Source organism: Miniopterus schreibersii (assembly GCF_964146895.1).
Source record: "Miniopterus schreibersii genome assembly, chromosome: 5".
In the NCBI taxonomy this organism is placed as follows: Eukaryota; Metazoa; Chordata; class Mammalia; order Chiroptera; family Miniopteridae; genus Miniopterus; species Miniopterus schreibersii.
Window position 1 is genome coordinate 44453060 of NC_138106.1, and position 24671 is coordinate 44477730.

General features: G+C 33.9%; 1 protein-coding gene across 8 annotated transcripts in view; it reads left to right on the forward strand.

Moving 5' to 3' along the window:
- The window catches only part of DLG1 (discs large MAGUK scaffold protein 1), a gene marked incomplete at its 5' end in the record, with an annotated part of 224257 nt that overhangs the window by 11975 nt on the left and 187611 nt on the right, over positions 1-24671 (forward strand). For all 8 annotated transcript variants that reach the window (XM_081137784.1, XM_081137780.1, XM_081137783.1 and 5 more), the window contains one exon: positions 5634-5800. In XM_081137784.1, the coding sequence (XP_080993910.1) occupies positions 5634-5800 (167 nt within the window). The remainder of the gene's footprint in view (positions 1-5633; positions 5801-24671) is intronic.

Below are 24671 nucleotides of genomic sequence, written 5' to 3' on the forward strand. Positions count from 1 at the left end.
AATGGCAATCATTTTGACCATTCCTGTATCCTACCATTTTCTTTACATTTTCATATTTAAGATACAAGTTTACAGTTAAATGTTTGCATAGGTTATTGAAGGACTCTGTCATTTTACACTAGTTAGTAAATTTGGCAATTCCTGATAAAATAGTATTGAGAGATGTGACTATTAAAACGTTATTTTGCTGTGGTTACATTTTCTTTTCATCGCATATATATTTTGATATAATTATGAGTTCTTACTGACATTGGATATTGAAACATATATATAATGACTTATATAAGCCAGAATTAAGAAATTTTCATTGTCGGTCAAAGAGGTGGTTAATTTAATTTTCAGATTTTTGAAATGAAATTTAAAATAAATGTATGTTTAAGTTTAAGTGTTTTAAATTGGAAAACTTGAGGTGTTATATAATTTTTTCCTCAATTTTCTTCATCTCCCAAAGACATTGTTATATCTTATCATTTAAGTCTTTTATTCCTCTTTTAAAACATATTCACTCCATTATCATTCACTGAATGTCTTAAGTGTTCAGAGTGAAGTTATTCTTTTGTTTTCATGAAGTTAGTCTTTTGAGAATATAGATTTTCAAACTTTGGCATGCTAAATAGATTTTCAGGAAGTAGATTGGGATTATACCAGAATTTACTGTGTTTGTTTTTGTCTTCTCTCTGATTTCTATTTGTGTAGTAACTTCTGTTTTACTTTAGGCTAGCTATCTTATGAATCTCCATGTTACACTCCCCATTTTAGAAAAATCTAAAGTAGAAAGTAATATCTTGAATCCTAGAATGTTATGTTATAAAAATAGTTATCTTGTCATAATGATAATCTTTGTTTTCTAAATCTTTATAGTTGTGATCAGTGATACAATTCTTTTCTGACATAAAATGTAGGTTAACTATAAACAATAAGGACTGCTGATAGCACGGGAGATATAAAATATAAATACTTTGGACTCATAAGCAAAGTTCAGTCTGTAAGTGCAGTCTTTCCAGAAGGTGCCCTTTTTCATTAGGTGCACCTTGAAAAATCTTTACTGATACACTGAAGGAATTGTAATGGAGAAATTGTTTCTGAAGAAGTGTTATGTTGCTCATCTCATTAGTCTTGGGATACCCTAAATGTGGAGAAGTGTGCTGGACAAATGAAATAAAATGTATAAACTATGGAATGTTAGTAAAGATGGGATATTGGTCAAGATTAAAGAGAGAGAGAGTGTGTGTGTGTGTGTGTGTGTGTGTGTATATTTCTTTTTAAAGGAAAGTGGTAATAACTGACAAACTGTTATATCAAAAATATCACCATACTATATATGTGTTAACAAGCATATTTTGGTACTTCTGCAAATGGTTATAGTTAGCCCAGTATGGTAACCAATCTCTTTTTAAGTTGCATATTTGGCAATATCAGTTGCCCTCATCCCAGTAAGAAACAAAGATATCTAAGTAGCTAAAATAAATATTATAAAACCCACAGGTTAAATCCCATGCTCTTTGCTCATTTAAGGTCCCCTACACTCTTATTCAACTTATTTTTTTTTGTGATAAAATATACATAACAAAATTTACATTTTTAAGTGTACAGTTTAGTGACATTAAGTACATTCACATTGTTGTGTAACCACTATCCATCTCTTGAACTTTTTCATCATCCCAAACTGAAACTCTGCTCACTAAACTCCCCATTCCTTCCTACCCCAGCCCCTGATAACAACTGTTCTGTCTCCATGAATTTGACAATTTTAGGTACCTCACTTAAGTGGAATCATACAGCATCTGTCTTTTTGTGACAAATTCACTTAGCATAATGTCTTAAAATTCATACATCCATGTTGAATATATCAGAATTTCATTTTTTAAAAAGTCTGAATAATAATGTATTTATTGTTTGTATACACCATGTTTTGTTGATTAACCATTAATCTATTGATAAACATTTGGGTTTTCACCTTTTGATATTGTGAATAATGCTGCTATGAGCATTGGTGTGCAAATACAAGGTGGAGCAAAAGTAGGATTACAGTTTGTATGGAAAATAATACAATAATTAATAAATATAAGCATAAACTCTGTGTTTCACATACAGCTATATACCTACTTCATTATCAAGGCAAGAAGACCCTCTACCAGCAAAAGGTTAACTCGGTGAAGACTAGGATGATAGCATTTTTTAGTAATAAAGTATCTATTGTACACTTAATAGACTACAGTGTAGTGTAAACATAACATTTATATGCACTGAGAAACATTGTGTGACTGGTTTCATTGCAATATTCACTCTCTTGGGATAATTGCTTTTGTATGGTAGTTGGGAACCAAATCCTCAGTATTTCTGAAGTATGCCTGATTTGTTTTGCATCTACTTTCAGTTCTTTTGGGTATATACTGGGAAGTGGAATTGCTAGATCAAATGGTCATTCTATTTTTAATGTTTTGAGAACCACTATACTGTTTTCCACAGCAGCTGCATAATTTTATGTTCCTAACAATGCATAAGAGTTTAGTTTCTCTACATCCTTATCAATACTCTTTATTTTCTGTTTTGTTAATGATACTAGCTATCCTAATGGGTGTTCTACTCAGCTTATTTTGTCTTAAGCCTGATATCGTTTAAATAACATGAATATTTGGTTCTCTAGTCCATAGGCGATCAGATATAGCAAACTAGAAAGGCCTGTTTGATAGATGAATATAAGACCTAGATTTAAGGCATTTCAATTGTTAGTAGCTAGGTGCAAGTGAACTTTTGAAAAATTTATGTAGGGAACACTTTGTTCCTTGACCATACTAGATAGTAAAATGTTACTCTGAGTTATATTAGTCTAGGTCTCTGTTGTCCTGTATGGTAGCCACTAGCCACATATGGCTGTTTAATTAAACCTAGATGAAAAGATGAATTCATTTCCTCAATCACACTAGTCACATTTTAAGTGCTTAATAGTCATACGCAGCTAGTGGCTACCATACTGGACAGTCATATGCAGCTAGTGGCTACCATACTGAACAGTGCAACTATAGAACATTTTTATCATTGCAGAAAGTTCTGGATAGCATTGGTCCACATTTTCAATAGAGATGTTATTGAAGGGTAAATATAGCAGTGTCTCTGTTAGTTAATTATAGAATAAAAGGGCATAGAAATTTAAGATTTGAAATTTGACTTACAATAATGAAAAATAATTTTATGTAATGATGTGGGCTACTTATCTTGAGATTGGTAATTAACCAGTTAATACTCATTTAGTGCTCTTGGGGGCAAAATATTATACTAGGAGTTCTGGATTTTCTTGTTTATTATTATTATTATTATTATTATTTTTGTTAATCCTTACCCGGGGATATTTTTTTCCATTGCTTTTTCAGAGAGAGCAAGTGGAAGGAGCTGGGGGGCAGGGAGGGAAGAGGGAGAGAGAAGAGAGGAGAGAGGAGAGAGAGAAACATTGATGTGAGAGAGTCACGTTGATTGGCTCCCTCCAGCTAGTGCCCTGACCAGAGGCAGGGCATGAACCTGCAACCCAGGTATGTGCTCTAGACCGGGAATCTACCCTGCGACCCTTTGGTGTGAGAGCTAATGCTCTAACCACTGGGAAATACCAGCCAGGGCTGTTTTTGTTTTTTTAGTAGGAGATACCTATGTCTGTTTGTCTCTGTCTCTCTTTCCCTCTCGATAGTTATAAATATATATCTCCTACATATATAAAATATATATCTTACATGTATGGAAATATATGCCCTACTACATAAATAAACACATACTCTCACATACATATATATCCTCTACAAAAAATATATTCCATAATATTTTCTAGAAAATAGTCCATATTTAAATTTCCCAATTGTCACAGTGTATTTTATAACCCCCCCTCCTCCCCCCAGGACACACCCCAGTCAAAGCTCAGACATTGCAGTTGGTTTCTGTGTCTTTTCATTTCTTTTATACAGAAAATTTCTTGCTTTCAAACAAGTTTTTCCTGTGTCATGACATTGACTTTTTACAGAAACCAGGCCAGTTTTCCTATAAAATGTCCTCTTCCCAGTTTGTTTTGTTGCTTGCTTTTCTGGTGTCATATAACTTGTTCCTCTATCCCCTTTATTTCCTGTGAACTAGAAGTTGATTTTAAAGACTTAATTTAGGTTCAGGCTAAACAATTTTTGTTAAGAACACTTTGTAGCTGATGCTCTGATTTTTTTTTCATGATGGTTAATGTGGTTAGTTTTATATAGTGATTTATGGTTTATAAATGTTGTCACATACATTTTTTTCTAGTAATATTGTTGATACCCTTTGAAGTAGGTTGCTATTATCCTCATTTTGTAGTTTTTATTGGTCCTTTACTTAGAAAGTTCTGCAATTCCACTGGTTATTAAAACTGAAAAGGGAGTTACTTTGTTTCTACTGTCTTAGCATGTTTTTAAAGGAGATACTAATCTTTTCATCATTCTGAGAAATAAGTAAAAGTTCTATCTATGTTATTTATAGTTATTGTGTATGATTCTTCTATACAGGATAATGCCCACCTTTGCCGATTATAATTTCCCTCCTTTAAAAAAATCAACTCAAAATTAAACCAATAAGTGAATAAAGAACTAACTGTGGTAAACTAATAATAAAACTCCCACTCAGAGCTTCTGAACAGCATAAATAACCAGAGTTAATGTACTAAGTTTATATAATTCCAGCTGATAGCAAAGCAACTTGATACTCTAAATTATCCTGTGCTACTATAAGTACGTTTATGATTTCTTTCTTTTAAAAACATATTTTATTGATTGATTTCTAAGAGGAAGGGAGAGGGAGAGAGAGATAGAAACATCAATGATGAGAGAGAGCCACTGATTGGCTGCCTCCTGCACGTCCCCCGCTAGGGACTGAGCCCGAAACCCTGGCATGTGCCCTTACTGGGAATCGAACTGAGATCTCCTGAATCATAGGTCGATATGCTCGACTGCTGAGCCACACCGACCGGGCCGTTTATGATATATTTTAGAGTTTTATCATACCTTTCACTGATTGTTTCTAATAAAATACTATAAACTACTTAAGTATTTCTAAATATTCAGACTAGAGATATCTAAAAATACTTCTAGTTCTTTGATTTTAACCTTTTTTGTTGTTATACTTTGGTTAGAAGAGCAGTTAAAACCCCTTGAGAGGTTTACATTCCCAGACTGGATATTGGTGGTACAAAGATAAATATCGGTAATGAATCATGTATGCAGAATTTACAGTAATATTAGCTGCTGTCTTATTAGGAGCTTATTATATGCTATTGTGCTCTTTACAGGTATTATTCAGTCCTTGTAACAATTCATAATGATAAGAGGCAAGTTATCAGAGGTTAAGTAACTTGCCTAAACATGTAGCTAATTGGTAAAGGAGGAAGGATTTGAATGCAGCACTGACTTTGAAGTGTAAAAAGCCTATGACTTTTACACTGTTCCCTGCAGGTTCCGATATGCTTGTGATATAATAAAGTGAGAAGATATTTACTGTTTAAGTATGCTATAAGATTGGACTAACTTTACTAACCTAAAGTAAAATTTTTACCTTTGGGTTATGTTGTTTTATCAATGCATAGTTTAATTAGAAAATATACTTTTTTATTTTTATTTCCTGACCTCCAGATATTCAAGAATTTTATGAAGTGACCTTACTGGATAATCCAAAATGTATAGATCGTTCAAAGCAGTCTGAACCAATACAGCCTGTGAATACTTGGGAAATTTCCAGCCTTCCAAGCACTACTGTGACTTCAGAAACACTGCCAAGCAGCCTTAGCCCTAGTGTAGAGGTAAGATAAAAAATTTTCCCCTTAAGCGGTTTTTCAGTGATCACTTTATTAGGGCTACTAAGTTTTTTCATTTTATTAAAGTGGATACTTTGTGGAACCACCATTTATAATGGAATAAAGAGGATGGGATTAAAAATACTTTTGAAAATAAAAGCTCAGAATCTCTGGTGCCCCGGTCTTAAAACGGTGTGAATGGTGGCTTTCAACTATTAAAAAATACTTGCATGATAGACCTCAATGATGCTCTATCTGTTGGTAATTAGATAGAAACTATACGTACTTTGAAAAGATGGTTTTGCTCTGGTATTTTTTCTTAGAAATTGAATATGGTTTTGTAGTCCTGGGCAGTTTAGTTGCTACATTTATTCCAAGGATTCTGTTTATTGTCCTGAGGGATTGTGTTATTAAAACTTACTAGAGACTGATCAATAAATCTGAAGGTCAGCATCGGTTTCTATATTTTTCTATAATTAAAACTGCATTTGTTGAGTTTTCATAACCATTTTCATAATGCTGTTTTTTTATTATATATTGTTGCTGGTAGAGTTAGATATGACTTAACAGAGATATGAAGCATTTTGTAATGAAGATTCTGTCTGAGAAACATTAGTCATTTGAAGGTGATTGTCTGACTGAATGTGATTCTAGTCCCTTCTAGTTAGTACTAGAGAAGTGCCTGGAACATTGAATCAGCTTCTGTTTGGAGAGTAATACATCAGGAACAAGCAGTTGTGGGCGGCAACCAGACAGCCCTTTGGTAATGAAGGAGACAGTTTCTTAGTTTCTTGTTTGTGTTAAGTAACAGAATGGAATTTTAGAGCAAGAAAAATCAGAAAACATTTTATCCCTCTCCTTCATTTTAAAGATGAAGAAATTGAGATCCAGAAGAAAGTAAATGACCTGACCCAGCTTATTCAGCTAGTTTGGGAAAGTTTGCCTTTGGATTTCAGACCTCTTAAAACCCAGTTCACAGTTCTCTTTACTAATCTTGATATGTTCTTTCGTTTTTCTTTGATTAGTATTTTCTACGTGTCCTTATTTTCCTCTTATATTTTTCATCATTATGTGGATAATTTTAGTTTCCATTCTCTTTAGTTGATATGTCATTTGTGCTTATGATAGTCCATTTCAAATAGATTTTCAAAATGTTAATCAGTAATACAGTTTCTATTTCACATGTATTGTGGTTGTAGGTTAAAAAATTGCTTATATTAGAAACATGTTAAATTTTAAAAGAATTGACTTTCTTATTCAGTTCTTTACTAATTTTTTTCTATTACTTGATTTATCTAGTTGAGCCGTGATTATAAAGCATAGAGTTCTTAGAGTCAGTTTGCCTAGTTTTAGGTAATGGCTGTATCACTCTAACCAGTAAAAGTAAATTTTTATTAAGGTTAAATATGAGGACAGTTCTGAAAGCAATTAATGGACATTTGATCCTGTCCAAAATGTCCACAGAGACCTTTGGTCCACATGTACCTTTGTTTGTTCTATTTCTTCCAATGTAGTAAAATGAAAATTAATGCCATTTATTTTTAAAGTGATATGATTATATCCCATTTTCATATAACTTTTTTTGGTTTTGGTATGTGTGTCCTTTACTTTGAACATATGTCGTAGAGAGATGTTTGGAATAATATTTGCTTAATATTAATGGTGGTTTCTGGGTGATAATATTTTCTTATTTATACTTTATTACTTTTAAAAAATAATGAGAATGTGTCATTTTTATAAAAACAAACCTAATTCTAAAATAAGCGTGTTACTTTTAGAGATTGTAAGGAAGAACATTTGAAAGGAAGCAAGGTGCAAGTAGGAGTAAGAGAAATTGCCTAATTTAATGAGAAATTCCAACAGAAAAGGGTGCACTGTCCTGTTGTAGTCTTTTCAGGCTGCTGTAACAGAATACCATAGACTGGGTAGCTTATAAACAACACAAACTTAATTTTTCACAGTTTTGGAGGCTGGGAAGTCCAAGATCAACTTACCAGCACATTCAGTGTCTAGTGAGAGCCCACTTCCTGGTTCATAGATAGCCAACCATCACATTGAGGACAGAGCGAGGGAGCATTCTGGGGTCTCTTTTATAAGGGTACTAATTCCATTAATGAAGGCTCCACCCTTATGACCTAATTACCTCCCAAAGGCCCCCACTTCCAAATACCATCGCATTGGGGCTTAAAATTTTAACATGAATTTTAGGGGGACACTTATATTCAGTCTATGGTAATCCTATTCCTGACAATATAGTACATTTAAAGTGGATCAGACATTCAAAGGTAAAAAAATGAAATTATAAAAATAAACTTTTTAATGATTTTTGGGTAGGGAAAGCTTTCCTAAGCATGACAACAAAGAAAACCCAGAAAAATTAAAAGGTTAAGAATGCTGACTTTGTAGAATTTCTTTGTGGGCTTCACAAAGTTTGATTGTTTGAACTTTGACTATAGAACTTCTATATCTTGAAAGATACAATAAACAAATGAGAAATGATAAACTGGGGGGCAGGTTGTCACATTTATGAAGAGGGGCTAATTTCCAACCCTCTCAGGAGACCTCTTACAGATCAGTAAGAAAAAAGCCAACAAACTAGAGAAGATGATGTAAAGTACAAGAAAGCAAGTAAATTACTATCTAATTAAAACATTTAATTCTAATATTTGCAGAATTCTCTAGAAAATAAGTTAACTTCTTAGTGCTCTTTTTGTCTTCTTTTTTCAAAAAACTTTTCTCAACTCTGGTATGTGTCTGTTGAATAATATTTCTGATTTTAAGAGTTTAATTTAAAAACAAAATGTTATCTGTTTTCAAATAGTAAAAAAAGAAAAAAGCCAACATTCAGTAGGAAGGTGACCAAAGAATTGGAACAGGCTGTTTAGCGAAAAATAAACACAAATAGGCCAATAAGCCTATGAAGAGATGCTCAACCTCATTTTTTAAGAATGCAAATTGACTGTGGGAATATTTTAAACTAATTTGATTATCAAAGATTAATTAAATGTGAGGGAACAGAAACTCTTATACTGTTGGTAGGAGAATACAATGGTGCAATCTTTTGGAAAGAAAGCTTGACAGTATGTATTTATGTCTTTTGATCTGGCATATGTTACAAATGTACTCAGATTATTGATATCTTATATATATATATATGTACACACACACACACACACACACACACACACATATATGCATGTTCATGGCAATATTTGATATTAATAAAAACCAACAAGGAACAAGTCTAAATAATTATCAGTAAGAAACTAGACAAATACATTATGGTGCAGTCACTTAATGCAGTATAAAATAGCAGGCGTAAAAATGTCTGTATATCCACTATGTGTTATTAAATGATTGAAAGCAGGTTGCATATCAGTAGCTATAGTATAACTGTAAAAAAAGCGAGATGTTAGTTATGTCTGGAACAATACACACTTAGTCAACTTTCAGTAATGTACTCTTGTTTTCAGTTTTCCCTGCAATCTCAGGCTTCCTGTTTCAGCCCTTCTGAGTTCATCTTCAGGGGCGAGAAATTATCTGAGTAGTGTAGATCTCCTTTCCCTTTTTGACCTTGTGATTTAATACTTTAAAACAATCCACCTGCTTTAATTTATGTAGAGTTTTAGGAGATAGCAGAGTTAAAAGCATATATTGTCTGCTAGGTTTAATCTGAAGTCCTCTAAACACTGACTTAAAAATTATTGAAGTACTTTGTAATATTCATACATATAGGTGCACAAATCATAAATATATAGCTTGCATCCCTGAGAAGCCATATATCCAAGGAAAGAAAGAGAAAGAATTTACTGACATCAGTTCTGCACTTTAGGGATGTGAATTTGTGGGTGCAGGGGATACAGTTTTTAGTTTTGTGGTTAACAGGAAAGTCTCTAGTGAGCAAGTGAGAGGATGGGAGGTGGACAAGAGTCCAGCGGCACACGGTGTTGCTAAGGCTGCTCAGGGTGAAAGGCAAATGTGACAATTTGGAGGGGAACGTTGGAGTGAGTGGGGAGGGCACATACTAAATCTGGTACAGGGTCTCTAATCTCTCTTAATGTAGTGGAACAGCCCTCCCACCTTTTTTTTTTTTTTTTTGCTTTAAATAACATTAACTTTTTGAAGAGACCATGCTAGTTATTTTGTAGAATACCACACATTCTGTGTTTGTTTAGTTTGTTGCCTCATGTTAAGTCATTTCACTAAGTCCTGTATTTCTTTATATATATATGTATATATCTTTATTGATTTCAGAGAGAGGAAAGGAGAGGGATAGAGAGATAGAAACATCAATGATGAGAGAGTCATTGATCGGCTGCCTCTTGCACATCCCCGACTGGGGATCGAGCCTGCAACCTGGGCATGTGCCCTGACCGGGAATCGAACCCCGATTGCCTTGGTTCCTGGGTCAACGCTCAACCGGTGAGCCATGCCCGGGCTAAGTCCTGTATTTCTGGTAACAAGAAGTTAGATGTAAAGGTTGATTAGACTCAGTTTGGTAAATGGACTTCATGGTGATATATTGTACTTCATATTGTATCCTTCAGGAAGCACACAATATCAGGTTGTTGCACTTGTGTTGATGTTTGATTCTTTAAAGGTGGTGACCTCCAGATCCTCCATTGTATAGGTATATTTTTCTCTTTGTAGTTATTAAGTATCTATGGGGTAGTACTTCAGCACCTTGCATTGAGTGAATTTTTACCTTATTCATTAATGATCCTTTCCTGAATCACTCACTTCATTAGAAGTTTCAAAATGATTTCCTCTCCTAATTTTTATCATTCCATCTTTATTAATAAGTTGATATTCTCCTGAAAAAAGTACTTTTCCCCATTAACTAGGGATGAACCTTTGTTCCTCCTAAAAAACAAGGTAAAGCTTATATTTTCTTTTAAAGACTAGCTTTTAGAGTAGAGCTTGTGCAATAATCCTTTGCAAAGGTGGCTAATAAGTTTCCCCACTTTTTCTTGCTCTCTCTTTTTAAAAAAACTATCACTGTGGACTGAGATATTTTTATTTATTTAATAAGTACTTTGTACCTTTCTTCTAGGACTTATATTTTACTGTCATTTGGGTCCTTTTTCAATCTCTCTTTTAAAAAATTATTATTTGAAACAAATTACATCTACAGAAAATTTAAAAGAATAGTAAACTGCCATTTTTGTCACATTTTCTTGTTCTCTACACACACGCACATATAAACTTAAAAAAAATTCTGCTGACTCATTTGAGAGCAATTGCTTTACTCTTAAATACTTCAGCATGTATCTCCTTTGAACAAGGACATTTTCCTAAAAAATTTTTTAAAATTTATTTTATGAGCATTTCTAAAAAACATCTAGTTTGTAATTATCAGACTGAGGAAATTTAAAATTGATACAGTGTTATTATCTGTACAGTGCTATTGTCAGTCCATGTACAAATTTAGTACATTTCTTATCTTTGGTACCATCTATTCTATAATTCTATATTCCTGAAGCAGAACTCCACCTCAGTTCTTTTTCTTTCTTTTTTAAATCCTCACCCAAGGATCTGTTTATTGATTTTAGAGAGAGGAATTCTGAGAGGCAGAGAGAGGGAGGGAGAGAAAGAAGCATCATTTGGAGAAACATTGATGGGCTGCCTCCAGCATGTGCCCCAACCGGGAATTGAACCCACAACCTGGGTATGTGTCCTGACTTGAAATCAAACCCATCACCCTTTGGTGTATGGGATGACACTAACCAGCTGAGCCACATCAGCCAGGGCTCCACCTTAGTTCTTACTATCTGACAAAGTTTTACAGTACAACTTCATGAATTGTTAAAATTTTGAATTCCTGCCTTCAAAATTATTGACAATCCCACATTTTGGTGGTCAGCATCTTTTCCTGTTTCCTTTATCAGTGCCCTCAGGGTTCTTATCCTTCTTTTTGATGTTTTATTTCTCTAGCAGAATGTCTCGGTTTCTCAAAGACAATACATCACAGAGACACTAGTCTGAACTTCCTCTCCCACCATCAAATTTACAGGGTTGTCTCAATTCCAGTTTTTAAGCAGTGTGTTATTAAAACTAAATATACAAAATCTGAAATAAGGCACAACCCCTGTGCAAAGCCCCTGTAATTTAAAAATTTCATCAAGACCAAAACTGATGGGTATTAAGTGAATTGTACATGAGATGTCTGCAAGTGGATTTTGATGACCACTGTGCTGTTATTTTACATTATCTATTAAAATAGTTTTTTCAGCTCGATCCCCAGTTGGGAGTGTGCAAGAGGCAGCCAGTCAATGACGACTCTCTCATCATTGATGTTTCTATCTCCCCCTCCCCCTCTCCCGTTCTCTCTGAAATCAATAGATATTTTTTTTAAAAAAAGTCACTTCTTTCTAAAAAAAAAAAAAATAGTTTTTTCATATTTTAATGTTTATATGTTATGACATTCATATCCCAGTGTTTAAATGATAGGTGGTAGAGTTAGAACTGAAGGACATACCTCGAAATCAATAACTTCAAAATGGAAATGAAATAGAGTGAAATATGAGAAGTGAGACAGCTGCCATATTATGCCAAGCTGTTAATCTAGGAGAAAACTTGGCAAAATATTATACAGTTATTAAGAAAATAAGTCTGTGTTAAAGCTTATGTATGCCACAATGGTGGTAGATTTGTGTAATGCACGAAGGTATCCTCGATTAGTCTTGAATTATGAGTTTTGATTATATGACGTTTTCAGTAATTCATTTAAATAATTTTGCTTGTTCTGTACCTTTAACTGCATCTATTACTATCTTCATTATTAGAGCGATGATGTCTTCTCATGTGTCCTTTAAAAAAGACCCTCTCTTGCCATGGCCAGTGTTGCTCAGTGGTTAGAGCACCAACCCAAGCACCAAAAGGTTGCAGGTTCTATTCCAAGTTAAGGGCGCATAACTGGGTTGCAGATTTGATCCCAGGCCCCAGTTGGGGCTCATGTCGGAGGCAACCAATCCATGTGCCTCTTTCACATTGATGTCTCTCTCTCTCTCTCTAAAAATCATTGGAAAAGATATCCTTGGATGAGGATTAACAAAAAAACAAACAAAATCTACCCTCTCTTTTTTTGGATTGCCAAAGTGATACATACTTACTGCAAAAATTCCAAACTTTATAGAAATATATTTTCAATTATGTAGACATTACTTTCTCAAATAATTAAGGGGAATGATCATTGAAGCTGGATCTTGAAAGTGAAGTCAAAGTTTGACAAATCAGCAGGTCTTAGTAAGGACATTTCAGGCTGCTGGATGATCAGAATGTGCGATTTTGTTGCACAAACATGTTCTGAGCAGCTTCAGTATTCAGGCATACCTGTTTTATTATGCTTTGCTTTATTGTACTTCACACGTTGTGCTCTTTACAAATTGAATGTTTGCTGCAACTGTGTCAAGTAAGTCTGTCAGTGCCATTTTTCCAGCAGCACTTGCTTTACTTCGTGTCTCCGTCACATTTTAGTAAACCTCACAGTATTTCAAAACTTTTTCAGTATTATTTTATTTGTTATTGTAGTGTGTGATAAGTGATCTTTTTTTAAATTTTTCAATTACAGTTGACATTCTATATGATTTTATTTTAGTTTTAGGTGTACAGCATAGTGGTTAGATATTTATATAATTTATGAAGTGATCCTCCCGGTAAGTCTGTTACCCACGTGGCATCATACTAGTTGTTACAATACTGTTGACTGTATTCTCTATGCTGTACATCCCTGTTACTATTTTGTAACTACTAATTGGTACTTCTTAACCCCTTCACCTTTTCACACAGACCCCTGTAGTCTCCCTCTCATTTGGCAACCATCAGTTTGTTCTCTATGAGTCTGTTTCTGTTCTGTTTGTTTGTTTATTTTGTTATTTAGACTCCACATATAGGAGAGAGCATATGGTATTTGTCTTTCTCTGACTTATTTCACTTAGCATAATATCCTCTAAGTCCATCCATGTTATCTCACTCCATCATTTTTAAAATATTTTTTCTGTAACCTCTCCTTTTCTCTAGGGCCTCTAATTACATGATATTGGGTTGATTAAATTTGTCCCGTAGCTCATTGATTCATTTTGTTCAGTCTTTTTTCTCTGTAGGTTATATTTTGGACATTTTCTATTGCTATATTTTTAGGTTTATTAATCTTCTAAAGTGTCTACTCTGTTAATTTCATTCAATTTTTCTTTTCAGACAGTTTAATTTTTATCTCTAGAAGTTTGGTTCCTTCTTTATTTTCTATGTCTCATTAAGATGCTTGTGCTTTCCTCTATCTTCATGAACATATGGGATAGATTTATAATAATTTTCTTAATGTTCTTTTGTACTAATTTTATCATCTGTCATTTCTGGTCTGTTTTTATTGATTGATTTTTGTCCATGCTGAGTTATATTTTCCTGTTTCTTTATTATATACCTGGTAATTTTCTATTGTCATTATGAATTTAACCTTTTTGGGGACCTAGATATTTTTGTATTCCTTTAAATATTCTTGAGCTTTGTTTTGGGATGTGGTTAAATTACTTGGCAGTAACCTGATCCTTTTGAAGCTTGCTTTTAAACTTTTTTAATGAGACCTAGCAACCTTAGTATAGGGTTAATTTTGTCCCAGTACTGTGGCAATACTCTTCTGAGTACTCTACACAGGGTCCTGTATATTCTGAGTTTTTCTTTTTTTTTTTTTTTTTAAATACTTTTATTGTTTTGGCTTTTTTTAGAGAGAAAGGAAGGGAGAGGGAGGGAGAGAGAGAGAAACATTGATTGTGAGAATGAAACATTGATCACCCCCTACTGGGGATCAAGCCCAAAACCTGGGCATGCGCCCTGACTTGGAACCGAAACAGCAACCTTTTGGTGCATGGGATGATGCCTAGCCACCTGAGGCACACCAGCCAGGGCTATTATGAGTTTTTCAATTATTCTTGGCCCTTTGTGAGCTCTGGGAATTGTTCCACCTGCTTCTTTTCAGGATTCTTTCCCCTGCCTCAGGTTTCCTTCAGAATTAAACTGAAGACTTGAGGGGAACTCTTGCATATCTGTGGAGCTCTTTTTATGTAGCATTCTCCTCTGTGATGCTCTTACCGGTGAATTTTAGACACCGTGGCCTTCCTGAATTTCTCAACTCTGTTCTTACTACCTTAGATTGCTGGGCTTTGTTTAGTTTCTCCCTCCCTCTTCTGCAGCCTGGAAACTTTTTCCACGCAGTTACATGGGGCATTTATGGGCCTCATCTCGTTTGTTTTTCTTCTCACAGGATCACTGTTTTGCATTGATTGCCTTTGTTCAGTATCTAAAAATCATTGTTTATTATTGGTCCACTTTTTTAGTTGTTTTAAGGCAGGAGAGTCGATTTGTTCCGTTACTCTGTTATGGTTGGAAACAATTGTCTATATATAGAAAGCCATTGGTATTTAAAAATACTGTTAATTATGTGCCTGCATTAGGTGAGGTGCTGCCATCCCAAAAGGCTTATATTTGATACCCTCTAAAGTTGCTCATATTACAGGGTAATTTCTAAATTATTTTGCACAGCAAATGACTGAGAAGAACACATTGCCTTGAAATGTCCTTAGTGTCCATTTGGATGTTTATAGAAGATGCAATGAGTGTAGAATTTAATTCAGATTAAATAATCATTCCTGAGTATGACCAAAGAAACTGCAAGTATTGGAAGCTTGTTTGAAAGATTGAAAAGTATACTGAATAGTAATATAGTAAATGATTATATTGTAGAGATTATAGTATATACCTATAGAACAGAAGGGAAAAATTGTCTTTCTGTTATCTGAATAGTTACTAGTGGTGATTGGGATAAAATGTCAGGTGATATTTTAATACATGGATTCAAAAAGTGCATCACTTAAACATCTTAGATGGACGTGAAATTTTGTTTGAGGGTCAAAATGATTAGATGAATCAAAAAGTGGGTGTAGTTATAATGAAACTTTAACATTATATTGACTGTGAAGAGTTTTACTAAAATTGTTTTCTGTGAGTAGAATAAAATAATATTTTAGACAGTATTTCAATTATATATGTTACATATTTATATATTGAATCCATTTAAAGTAGATATTTTATTATTTCATCTATATTATAGGCTTATATTTGAGGTGGCAAAACCATTTTTAAATAGTTTAGAAAGGCTATTTGTTAATTCAGCAAATATTTATTGAGCTCCTGTTACAATCTGGTCACATGCCCCGCCAAACACCCCCAGTTGCTGGGGATAAAAGTGGTAAACACATGAGACGTTCTTCAGTCTTGCCCTGTTGGAGCTTTGAATCTAATGAATTTAGAAATTGAAACGTAAGCATGTTATAAGTTGAAGGACTCTTAGACGCCATTGCATTTGTTTTATTTTATAAAAGTGGAAGTTGAGACCCCTCAAAAAAAATGACTGCTTAAAGTTGCACAGTCTATTAATGGGATGCAACACTATTTCCGACTCTTGGAAGAGTGATTTTTTTCAAACTTCACTGTTGTAAGGTTTGCCAAAGTTAGGAGTCCCTTTTCTTAGTGGGCTAGACTATTGTAGGTATAATAGAAATTTCACATAAAGACATTTCAGAATACTGAGTGAGAAAACCAGCTGGAGTTTCACATACCTCTTTATTTTCCCTCACAGAATGCAGTGCCTTGTCAGTACTTAGATATTACCTACATTGTTTTCAGTAATCTTCCTAAAAGTGATAAACTTTAATTATTTAAGGAGTCATGAGCCTTGAATGGGCTTTACTCTTTCATGTTGGGAGCAAATGATTTTTGGGATGGCTGGGAAGAAGGGGATACTCTGTCTCCAACTGAGCATGTAATTTCCAGGCTACCTGTCTTACATGGGGGAAAGGATGTATTAGTGCATGATGAAATTAATTTCTGCCCCCCCAAGCCTTATAGCTACAGGTAGATAGGTAGGTATGTAGGTAGGTAGATAGCTGTAACTACCATTTATTGATCATGTAACAGGGTTGGCATTATTTTAAGTGCTGTGTACATATTAGTTAATTTAATCCTTACAACCGTCCCACTTCATCTGTCCCAGGACTCTGTCCGTCCCACTTCACCTGTCCCAGGACTCTGTTCATGGTAAAGTCCCACTTCATCTCTCCTGCTAGGCTTGAAACAAAAGGCTATCACCTGATAGCCATCAATAATAGTAATAAAAATAATGATGACGCTTACTTATTATATGATAGGTACCATCTAAGTGATATATTAACTCTTTCTCATAACCCTTATAGTGAAGCTCTGTTTAGTATGAAAGTTGTTGATGCAGCCCATGATATTTTAATCATTAGGAGTAGGAGTAGGGTCAAAGAAGCAAGTGGGCACAGTTCAGTTGCTTGAATTTGAGGTCATTCATAATATCTGTAGACTCTGAGAAAACTTTGTGGACTATGAGAAATTGCAGGTAATACTCTTCCTTATTATACATTTTAACAGGGAAGTGTTGCTAGAAACTTAATGAGACTGAAAGCTAGTTGTATCCTTATGCTTCATCCCCTATCTGCCTATCTAGCTATATTTCCAATGATCTTGAGGACAGAACAATGAATTCACAAAGTTGGGCTACTTCTGGGTTAAAAATGAAGTCCTCTTGAGTTTGAAATGGTACATAGTTATAATTATCTTTTTGTGGTGGTGGGTTTTTTTGGTGGGGGGGTAATGGCTTAGGCAAAATGGATTTAGTAAGGTACTCAAGTTAAAATCTGGCTTCACTGGTAAAATGTTATTATTATTATTTTTTAGTAAAAATAGAATAGGTAAGTTTTAGAAATAATATTTTAAATTATTGCAGTTTGTTCTTCCATCACCCCTTCTCAAAAATACCACATGGAACATTCCATTCATTACTGCCTGAGAAAGTCATTACTTTGCAAGCTGCAGTTGCTGAAATGGTATAGTGGAAGAAATGTTTTGCTTGCATTTTTTTTTTTTAGTGATTTTTTTTTTTTTTGTAATTGTCTTTTGAATATCTAAACTGTAGCAAACAAGGAGAAGCAGATTTAAATTTATATCGGGGAAACCTCTTTGTGGAGCATTTCATCAGATGATTCACTTCAACCTCATATCTTGAAAAGGGATTAATGAAATAGCATCTGAAGCAGCAGTGAACTCTTGTGGAATAAACCCTGACACCTTCCACAGTGTTTTGTGGAATAATTTCAATTTCTTCAGATATAGATTACATAAAGAAGATTGTAGGGCACGTGACACATTCTGGTTTCTTGTATTTCAGATAGTAGAAAAATTGCTACCTCTAAGAATGGATCCTGGAGAGATCTTGTCACAGTTGTAACTTTATTCTACGGTTTTCATCTCACAACTTCATTTTAATTTTTACTTCTAATTTTTTATTCACATAGGTAACTTAAAATAATTTGCAATAAACTGCTTTATATATAAAATATTGTAATGGTAGAGTAATGGATTGCCTGTGCATTGTAACCACAAAGGTAAGATACAGTATGCTTTCTACATTTCATTGTTAGTGACAGAATGTGAGTGACCTTTTTGTTCATCATGTATTTTAAAAATAAAGTGTAACTATTGTTCTGTATTTGAAACCATATTTGAATCCATGTGATGCTTAGTTTATATCCTTTAGGAAAGGTAGTATTTTGAAATGTGTTTCAGATAGCTAAAAATAATGTAATGAACGGATATTTTTTCCCTTGAGATTTACAGGAAGCTTTTCTCCCAACAGCAAAGGTTTATAAGGCCTTGATTATATTTAAATCTTCTAAATATATTCTCAGAATTCTCTCCCTCTACTTTATTTTCTGTCCCAACATGTCATGCTGGTTGAAAATATAACTCATTTTGAGAACATTATCTTCCATCTATTGCAAGTGTGATTTTTTTTTAAGAAGTAGAAGAAAATAAGTTCTGATTGTGTTGCCTTTGAAAAGATGTTGATTTAGACTTAAAATTATTAAACTTGTGCAGGTACTTCTTAAAGTACTTGTCTTAAAGTCTCAAAGTGCAGCATACTTCACTTAATCTCTAAGTTTGGTTTCTTTTATTTTTGAGCACCAGTTGTTGACATTGTGATTGTGTAAGATTCAGGATGCTTACATTTTATTTTTATTTTTTAAAAAATATATCTTCATTGATTTTAGAGAGAGGAAAGGAGAGGGATAGAGAGATAGAAACATCAATGATGAGAGAGTCATTGATCGGCTGCCTCCTGCACACCCCGACTGAGGATTGAGCCTGCAACCTGGGCATGTGTCCTGACTGGGAATTGAACCCTGATCGCCTGGATCCTAGGTTGACGCTCAACCGCTGAGCCATGCCCGGCTGGGCAGGATGCTTACATTTTAAATTTATACATTGTTTTTCAAAATATGGAATAATTTATTTTTTAATTTTTATTTCTATTTCTATACACTTAACACACGTAGTGATTATTAATTGAAATTGTTGACAATTTTAAGTTACGTTCAGTAATAAAAGAATAAATTAATTCGTAAATTGTGAAAGTAGGCTATTCCTATATAGTAAATTGTTTCTCAGAAGAGGAAAAGTGAGAAAATTGATGTAAATTAGTTCAGACAGTAGGAGCTTTGATCCCATACAAATGTGTTCATTATCTGGTCCCATCCTGTTTGTAAGGGGATGCCTTCTGTGTACCTCTAGGTAAACTGTCAAATTGAAATATTCTTTAAAGGATGTTTAAAGGGTAATAAGCCTGGAAACCGGGGTGGTGGTGTTTCTTTCTCTTTGAGTTCTTTTCATGGTTGTCTGTGGTTCCCCCTGTGATTTATCTTTTATCATTTCATTCATTTGAATTTTTATTTCTGATATCATATCAGGGTATCTGTCTTTTCTCTCTACCCTATATCCTTCTTGATAAATTTTTAAAAATGTGTATTTGACACTTTTTAAGCAAGAGAGCTATTATTGTTAAAAAATTATATGAAAGTAATATCCTAAAGTTTTTATAAATTTTTATTAAGTAACTGTTAAAAATAGAAAAGATGTAGGTTGGAAATTAGGAAGCCCAAAACATTATTTATAGTTACTTTTAAAAGAGCTGAATTAAAATTATTTCTCTTGTTAGATATAAAACCCTTTGAATATATTTAACCACTAACTACAGCAGGAAGAAAAAATTCTTAATTTTCTTTTCAACTAAAGTGCTACAATGTTTTCTGCCTTTGTGTCTCTTCTCTCTTTTCTGATCTTTGGAGAGCTTTATGGTTTTTATGTGTGTTTTAAAAGTCTAACAATATAGTTAATGTAATTCTACCATGTTAATACTAAAACACTTTTCCAAGTGAAAATTTTTCATCTTCCGCCTCCCCTCTCTCCCACTTGTGTAGGCACCGTGAGCTAGGTAGGCATGTTGCATCACTGCTACCATGGATACCCTTAAGAACAGGCATGTGGGCTGAGCGAAAGCAGTGATGATTAGTTTTCAGGGTTTTTATTCCCGTAACTATATGTTCTTCACAATGAAGACTCTTATTTTAAAATGTTTGCAAATGACTAGGTTGGAGATGTGATGACTAAATCATCACTGCTACTGAAATGCCAAGTCTTGCCCTTCATTTACAGTAGTATTAATGCCATTTACTAATTTAAAATGATCGTAAATAGCTCTACATTCCTTTTCTGATTAATTCATTTTAAACACAAATGTAATGTTTGTTTTGCCTCTTAGTGAAAATGAAAAATGTATTTCCTCTTTGTATCCAGTCGGCTTGGATACAATATTTAGTTTGTGGTTTTTCACATAATGTCTTTCTAAAAGGTATTTATTTTTGTTTGTAAATCCTTGTGTTCTTAACTCCTTTGTTAATATATGTCTGTTGGGGTGAGTTAATATTGTGAGGGGGCCAGGCAGAGAAGTGTGGTTTTGTCAGGCTCATTATCACTATAGGAAAATTAACTTAGAGCATACAAGGTCCAACAAGAGTGATTTGGGAGTATTGTTATATGTGATGTTTTATTTTATTAGTAGTAAAGCACTATGTATAAACTGCAGCTAAGGGCATTCATATTCTTTAGTGTAGAACAGTGATTTTTCTGCCTTTTTCATCTCATGGCACGCACAAACTAATTACTAAAATTCTGCAGCACATAAAAAATACATTTTTTACCAGTGTGACAAAAAGTATAATTTTGATTCATTCACACCGGACAGCTATTGCTGTGTTTGCTCTTGTCTTTTTTTTTATTTGATAAACCAAGGGAAAAGAGGTCAGTGCCCCTGACTAAACAGTCAGATATTATATGTTTTAAAATTTTTGTGGCACACAAGCATGCCTGCCATGGAACACCGGTTGAAAATTGCTGGCATAGAGGTTTCCCAGCTATCCATTAACTTCTGAAAGAGGAAGTTGCATAATCTTAGTACCAGAATTTCTTTCAGAAGAATCATGTCTTTCTCCATCTTTTGTTGTACTGCTGCTGATCAAGTAGAAAAGGGATGTTGTCTGTCTCTCTTCGTTTTAGGGTCATTTAGCAGAAGTTTAGGTAGCAGGACAAAGACCTGGTAAGAAAAAAATTTTATCTTCTGTGTTCTTGTTATAGCTTAGGAGAAAAGGAGCTTTCATATCTCAGGAGATCCTCTTACACCTGATACCAATTATTACTATTTTTATTATTTCACTCATAGTCCATGTTAAGCGCTATTAGGGCAGTATTTGAAGGATATGCAGTCTTGGGGTTCTCTTCCAATTAAGGAACTGCTAGTACATATGTTTTAGGAGTTGCAAACAAGGTTTTCATTATTTCTGTTAACAGTCTTTTTTAAAAAAATTCTTGTGTAGTGTTTCCTTGTTTTTTGAGATCTTCATGCATAATAATTTCTTCTGTTTGCAAGTCCTTACCTCCAAATCTTACTAACCCTTCAGGTTCCAGGTTATATATTACTTCTTCAGGGAAGCCTTCCATGATGCCCAAGATTAAATAAGGTTCCTCTATTTCTATAAGTATACCTTACTTTTCCTTGATAGCATACAGTATATCATGTGTCTTGATTAATGTATCTTTCTCTCATTGGACTGTAAATTTTACAAAAAGTAAGGCTGTTTTGTTCTCCATGGTATCCCAGATGCCTGACCAAGTGTCTGTGTATCTACATATAGTGGATACGTAGTAAATAATTGTTGAATTAATGAAGCTTTTGCACAGATGTTCTAAATTTGTAGATTAAAAAATGAAAATTTTACTTTGTAATGCATATTGTCTCATTTTGAATATGATTATATGTTGACATCCTAGAAAACTGTCGCTAGAATTTATCTTTTTATATTTATAATGAATTCAAAAGGATCCAGAAAGTTGTTTATCTTCCCAGTGTTTTCTACCTATTTCTTAGTTTATGTTGTGGATTGGATACATCATCATGTCTTGACACTTAATTGGTTACTAGCCACTTAAATATTTGACTGATTTGTTGACTGTAATATAAAGTGTGTATTTTTTTTCTGGCTTATACTTGAGTTAGGGGAGAGAGAGCCTTTTTCATTTTAAAGGTCTTACTTTCATCTCCAGGCTGTAAATGTTAACTAAACAACTTTAGCACTGTCCAGTAGAACTTTATGCAGTAATGGAACTGTTGTATATTTGTACTGTCCTGTCCACTCGCACATGAAATGTGGTCAGTTTGACAGAGGAACTGAATTTTAATAATTTAAACGGACTTCAGAGTGTTGATCTATAATAACCATTTCCATACAACAGCAAACCCTCCACTTACTCCTGAATTTTTTAAAACATTTTTGAGTGGGTAGTAAATTCACATATTACTCAAAATAAATTCAAGAATCAAAACTGTCATTAAAAAGTTTATATCGCGCCCGGCCGGCATGGCTCAGTGGTTGAGCATCCACTTATAAACCAGGAGGTCAGGGTTCAATTCCTGATCAGGACACATGCTCCGGTTGCGGGTTTGATCCCCAGTAGGCATGTAGGAGGCAGCTGATCAGTGATTCTCATCATTGATGTTTCTATCTCTTTCCCACTCTCTTCCTCTCTGAAATCAATAAAAACATACTTTTTAAAAAAAAGTTTATATCGCTATGTCTCACTTCTATCTCTTTTTCCCGTCTTATAGAAAACTATATTTATTTGTTTTTATTTATCTTTCCAGTGTTTATACATTTATTAGAATTAAAAATGTTTTTATTTATCCATTTCTTTGTACAACAGATAGTGTGTTTTATATTTGTATTGCTGGTTTTACTTGTAGTATCCTGAAGTTCTCTTCATTTTACTACACAGAGTTTTTCCTCATTCATTTTTATAGAAATACAACATTTCATTGTGTGTATATATCATAGTTTTTTTAACCAAACATGGCCTTTTTAATAAATGACCTGTAACAACTGGTTCCAGTTGGAGAAAGATGAAAGTTGGATCCACACCTAATACTGTGTATCTTGAAATATTCCAGATTTTTAAAAGATATAAATGTATTTTTGCTATGCCCTAACCTCTTTTGCTGCTTGGATTTTGGATTTTAAAGTTATGCTAATCCCTGGTCTTTGGAGACAGCTCCCTGAATCTGTGGTTACAAAAAGTTCATGACTATAATAACTATGATACTTTTGGCGATTAGTGTGTAAGCATCTTACATGAATAAAGAAAAAGGATTGTCAGTATGTGGGAATAAATAATTATTTGTGATTCCAATGAGTACTTAACAACTATTTGTTTTAACTAAATAAATGATATAGTGGTAGATGGTAAATCACCAGAGAAATGTTGAATTGTTTTGGCTTATCAGTTTGGGAATTAAGAATAGAAACTTTGTCGTGGCAGTGTGGCTCAGCGGTTGAGCATCGACCTATGATCCAGGAGATCTCGGTTTGATTCCCGGTCAGGGCACATGCCCGGGTTGTGGGCTCGATGCCTAGTAGGGGGCATGCAGGAGGCAGCCAGTCAATGATTCTCATCATTTATGTTTCTTTCTCTCTTCCTTCTCTCTGAAATCAATAAAATATATTAAAAAAAGAATAGAAATTTTGGCTCCTTTGGGTGAAACAGCTGTCTTATTTAAATGTTCATTTTTATGTGTCAGGGCACTTTTACTTATACTAGGTTGTATTATATTTATTAATATATGTTAGCCAAAGCTTTGAAACCTTTGAAAAGGGTGTTAAACCTTTTAAAAGAAAGTCCCAGTACAGAGATTTCAGGTTTTTTAGATTTTTGAAAGTTAAGTTTTAGTAGTGACTAGAATTGCTGCCCTCTACTGTTTGCTAATTGTTTTTCTGCAGTGAAAAAATGTTCAATAACCTGTACTAGGATAATTTTAAGTATATATACTATTGGATTGGAGTATAACTTTATAAAACATTATCCTGGTAACTTAGTTGTTAAAGTTATTACCTAATGCTGACTCCCATTAATTATGCTCATTATCAGTCATTTTGGCTTTTTGCTCATTTGGCTTTTAGGAAAATTTGGATCCTGGAACAAACTTTAGTTTAGTCTTAGTTTCTCAATTTACATGGTGAGCTTTAAGTGGATGTTAGATTAATTCCTTCTGGTTATGTGATTCAGAGCTTGTATTGATAGCTTATAAGCAGACTAAAAGTAAATTCTACAGGTAAAGATAATTTTATGGAAATAATCATTGTTTTAATATATCTTCTGTTGTTTAATGTAGTTGAAATTTTAATCAGTATTAAATATGGATATAAGATCTTTGTGTGTTTACTAAAAAGGCACTACCTAAACAGTGGTAATACTGAGCAAATATTAACCTCTGGATTTCATGTTGTTGTTTTTGTTAATATTGTTATTGATTTTTAAGAGACAGAGATTGGGGGGGGAGACAGAAACATCGATGTGAGAGTGAAACTTTGATCGGTTGCCTCCTGCACACCCCGTATCAGGATGGAGCCCAAAACCCAGC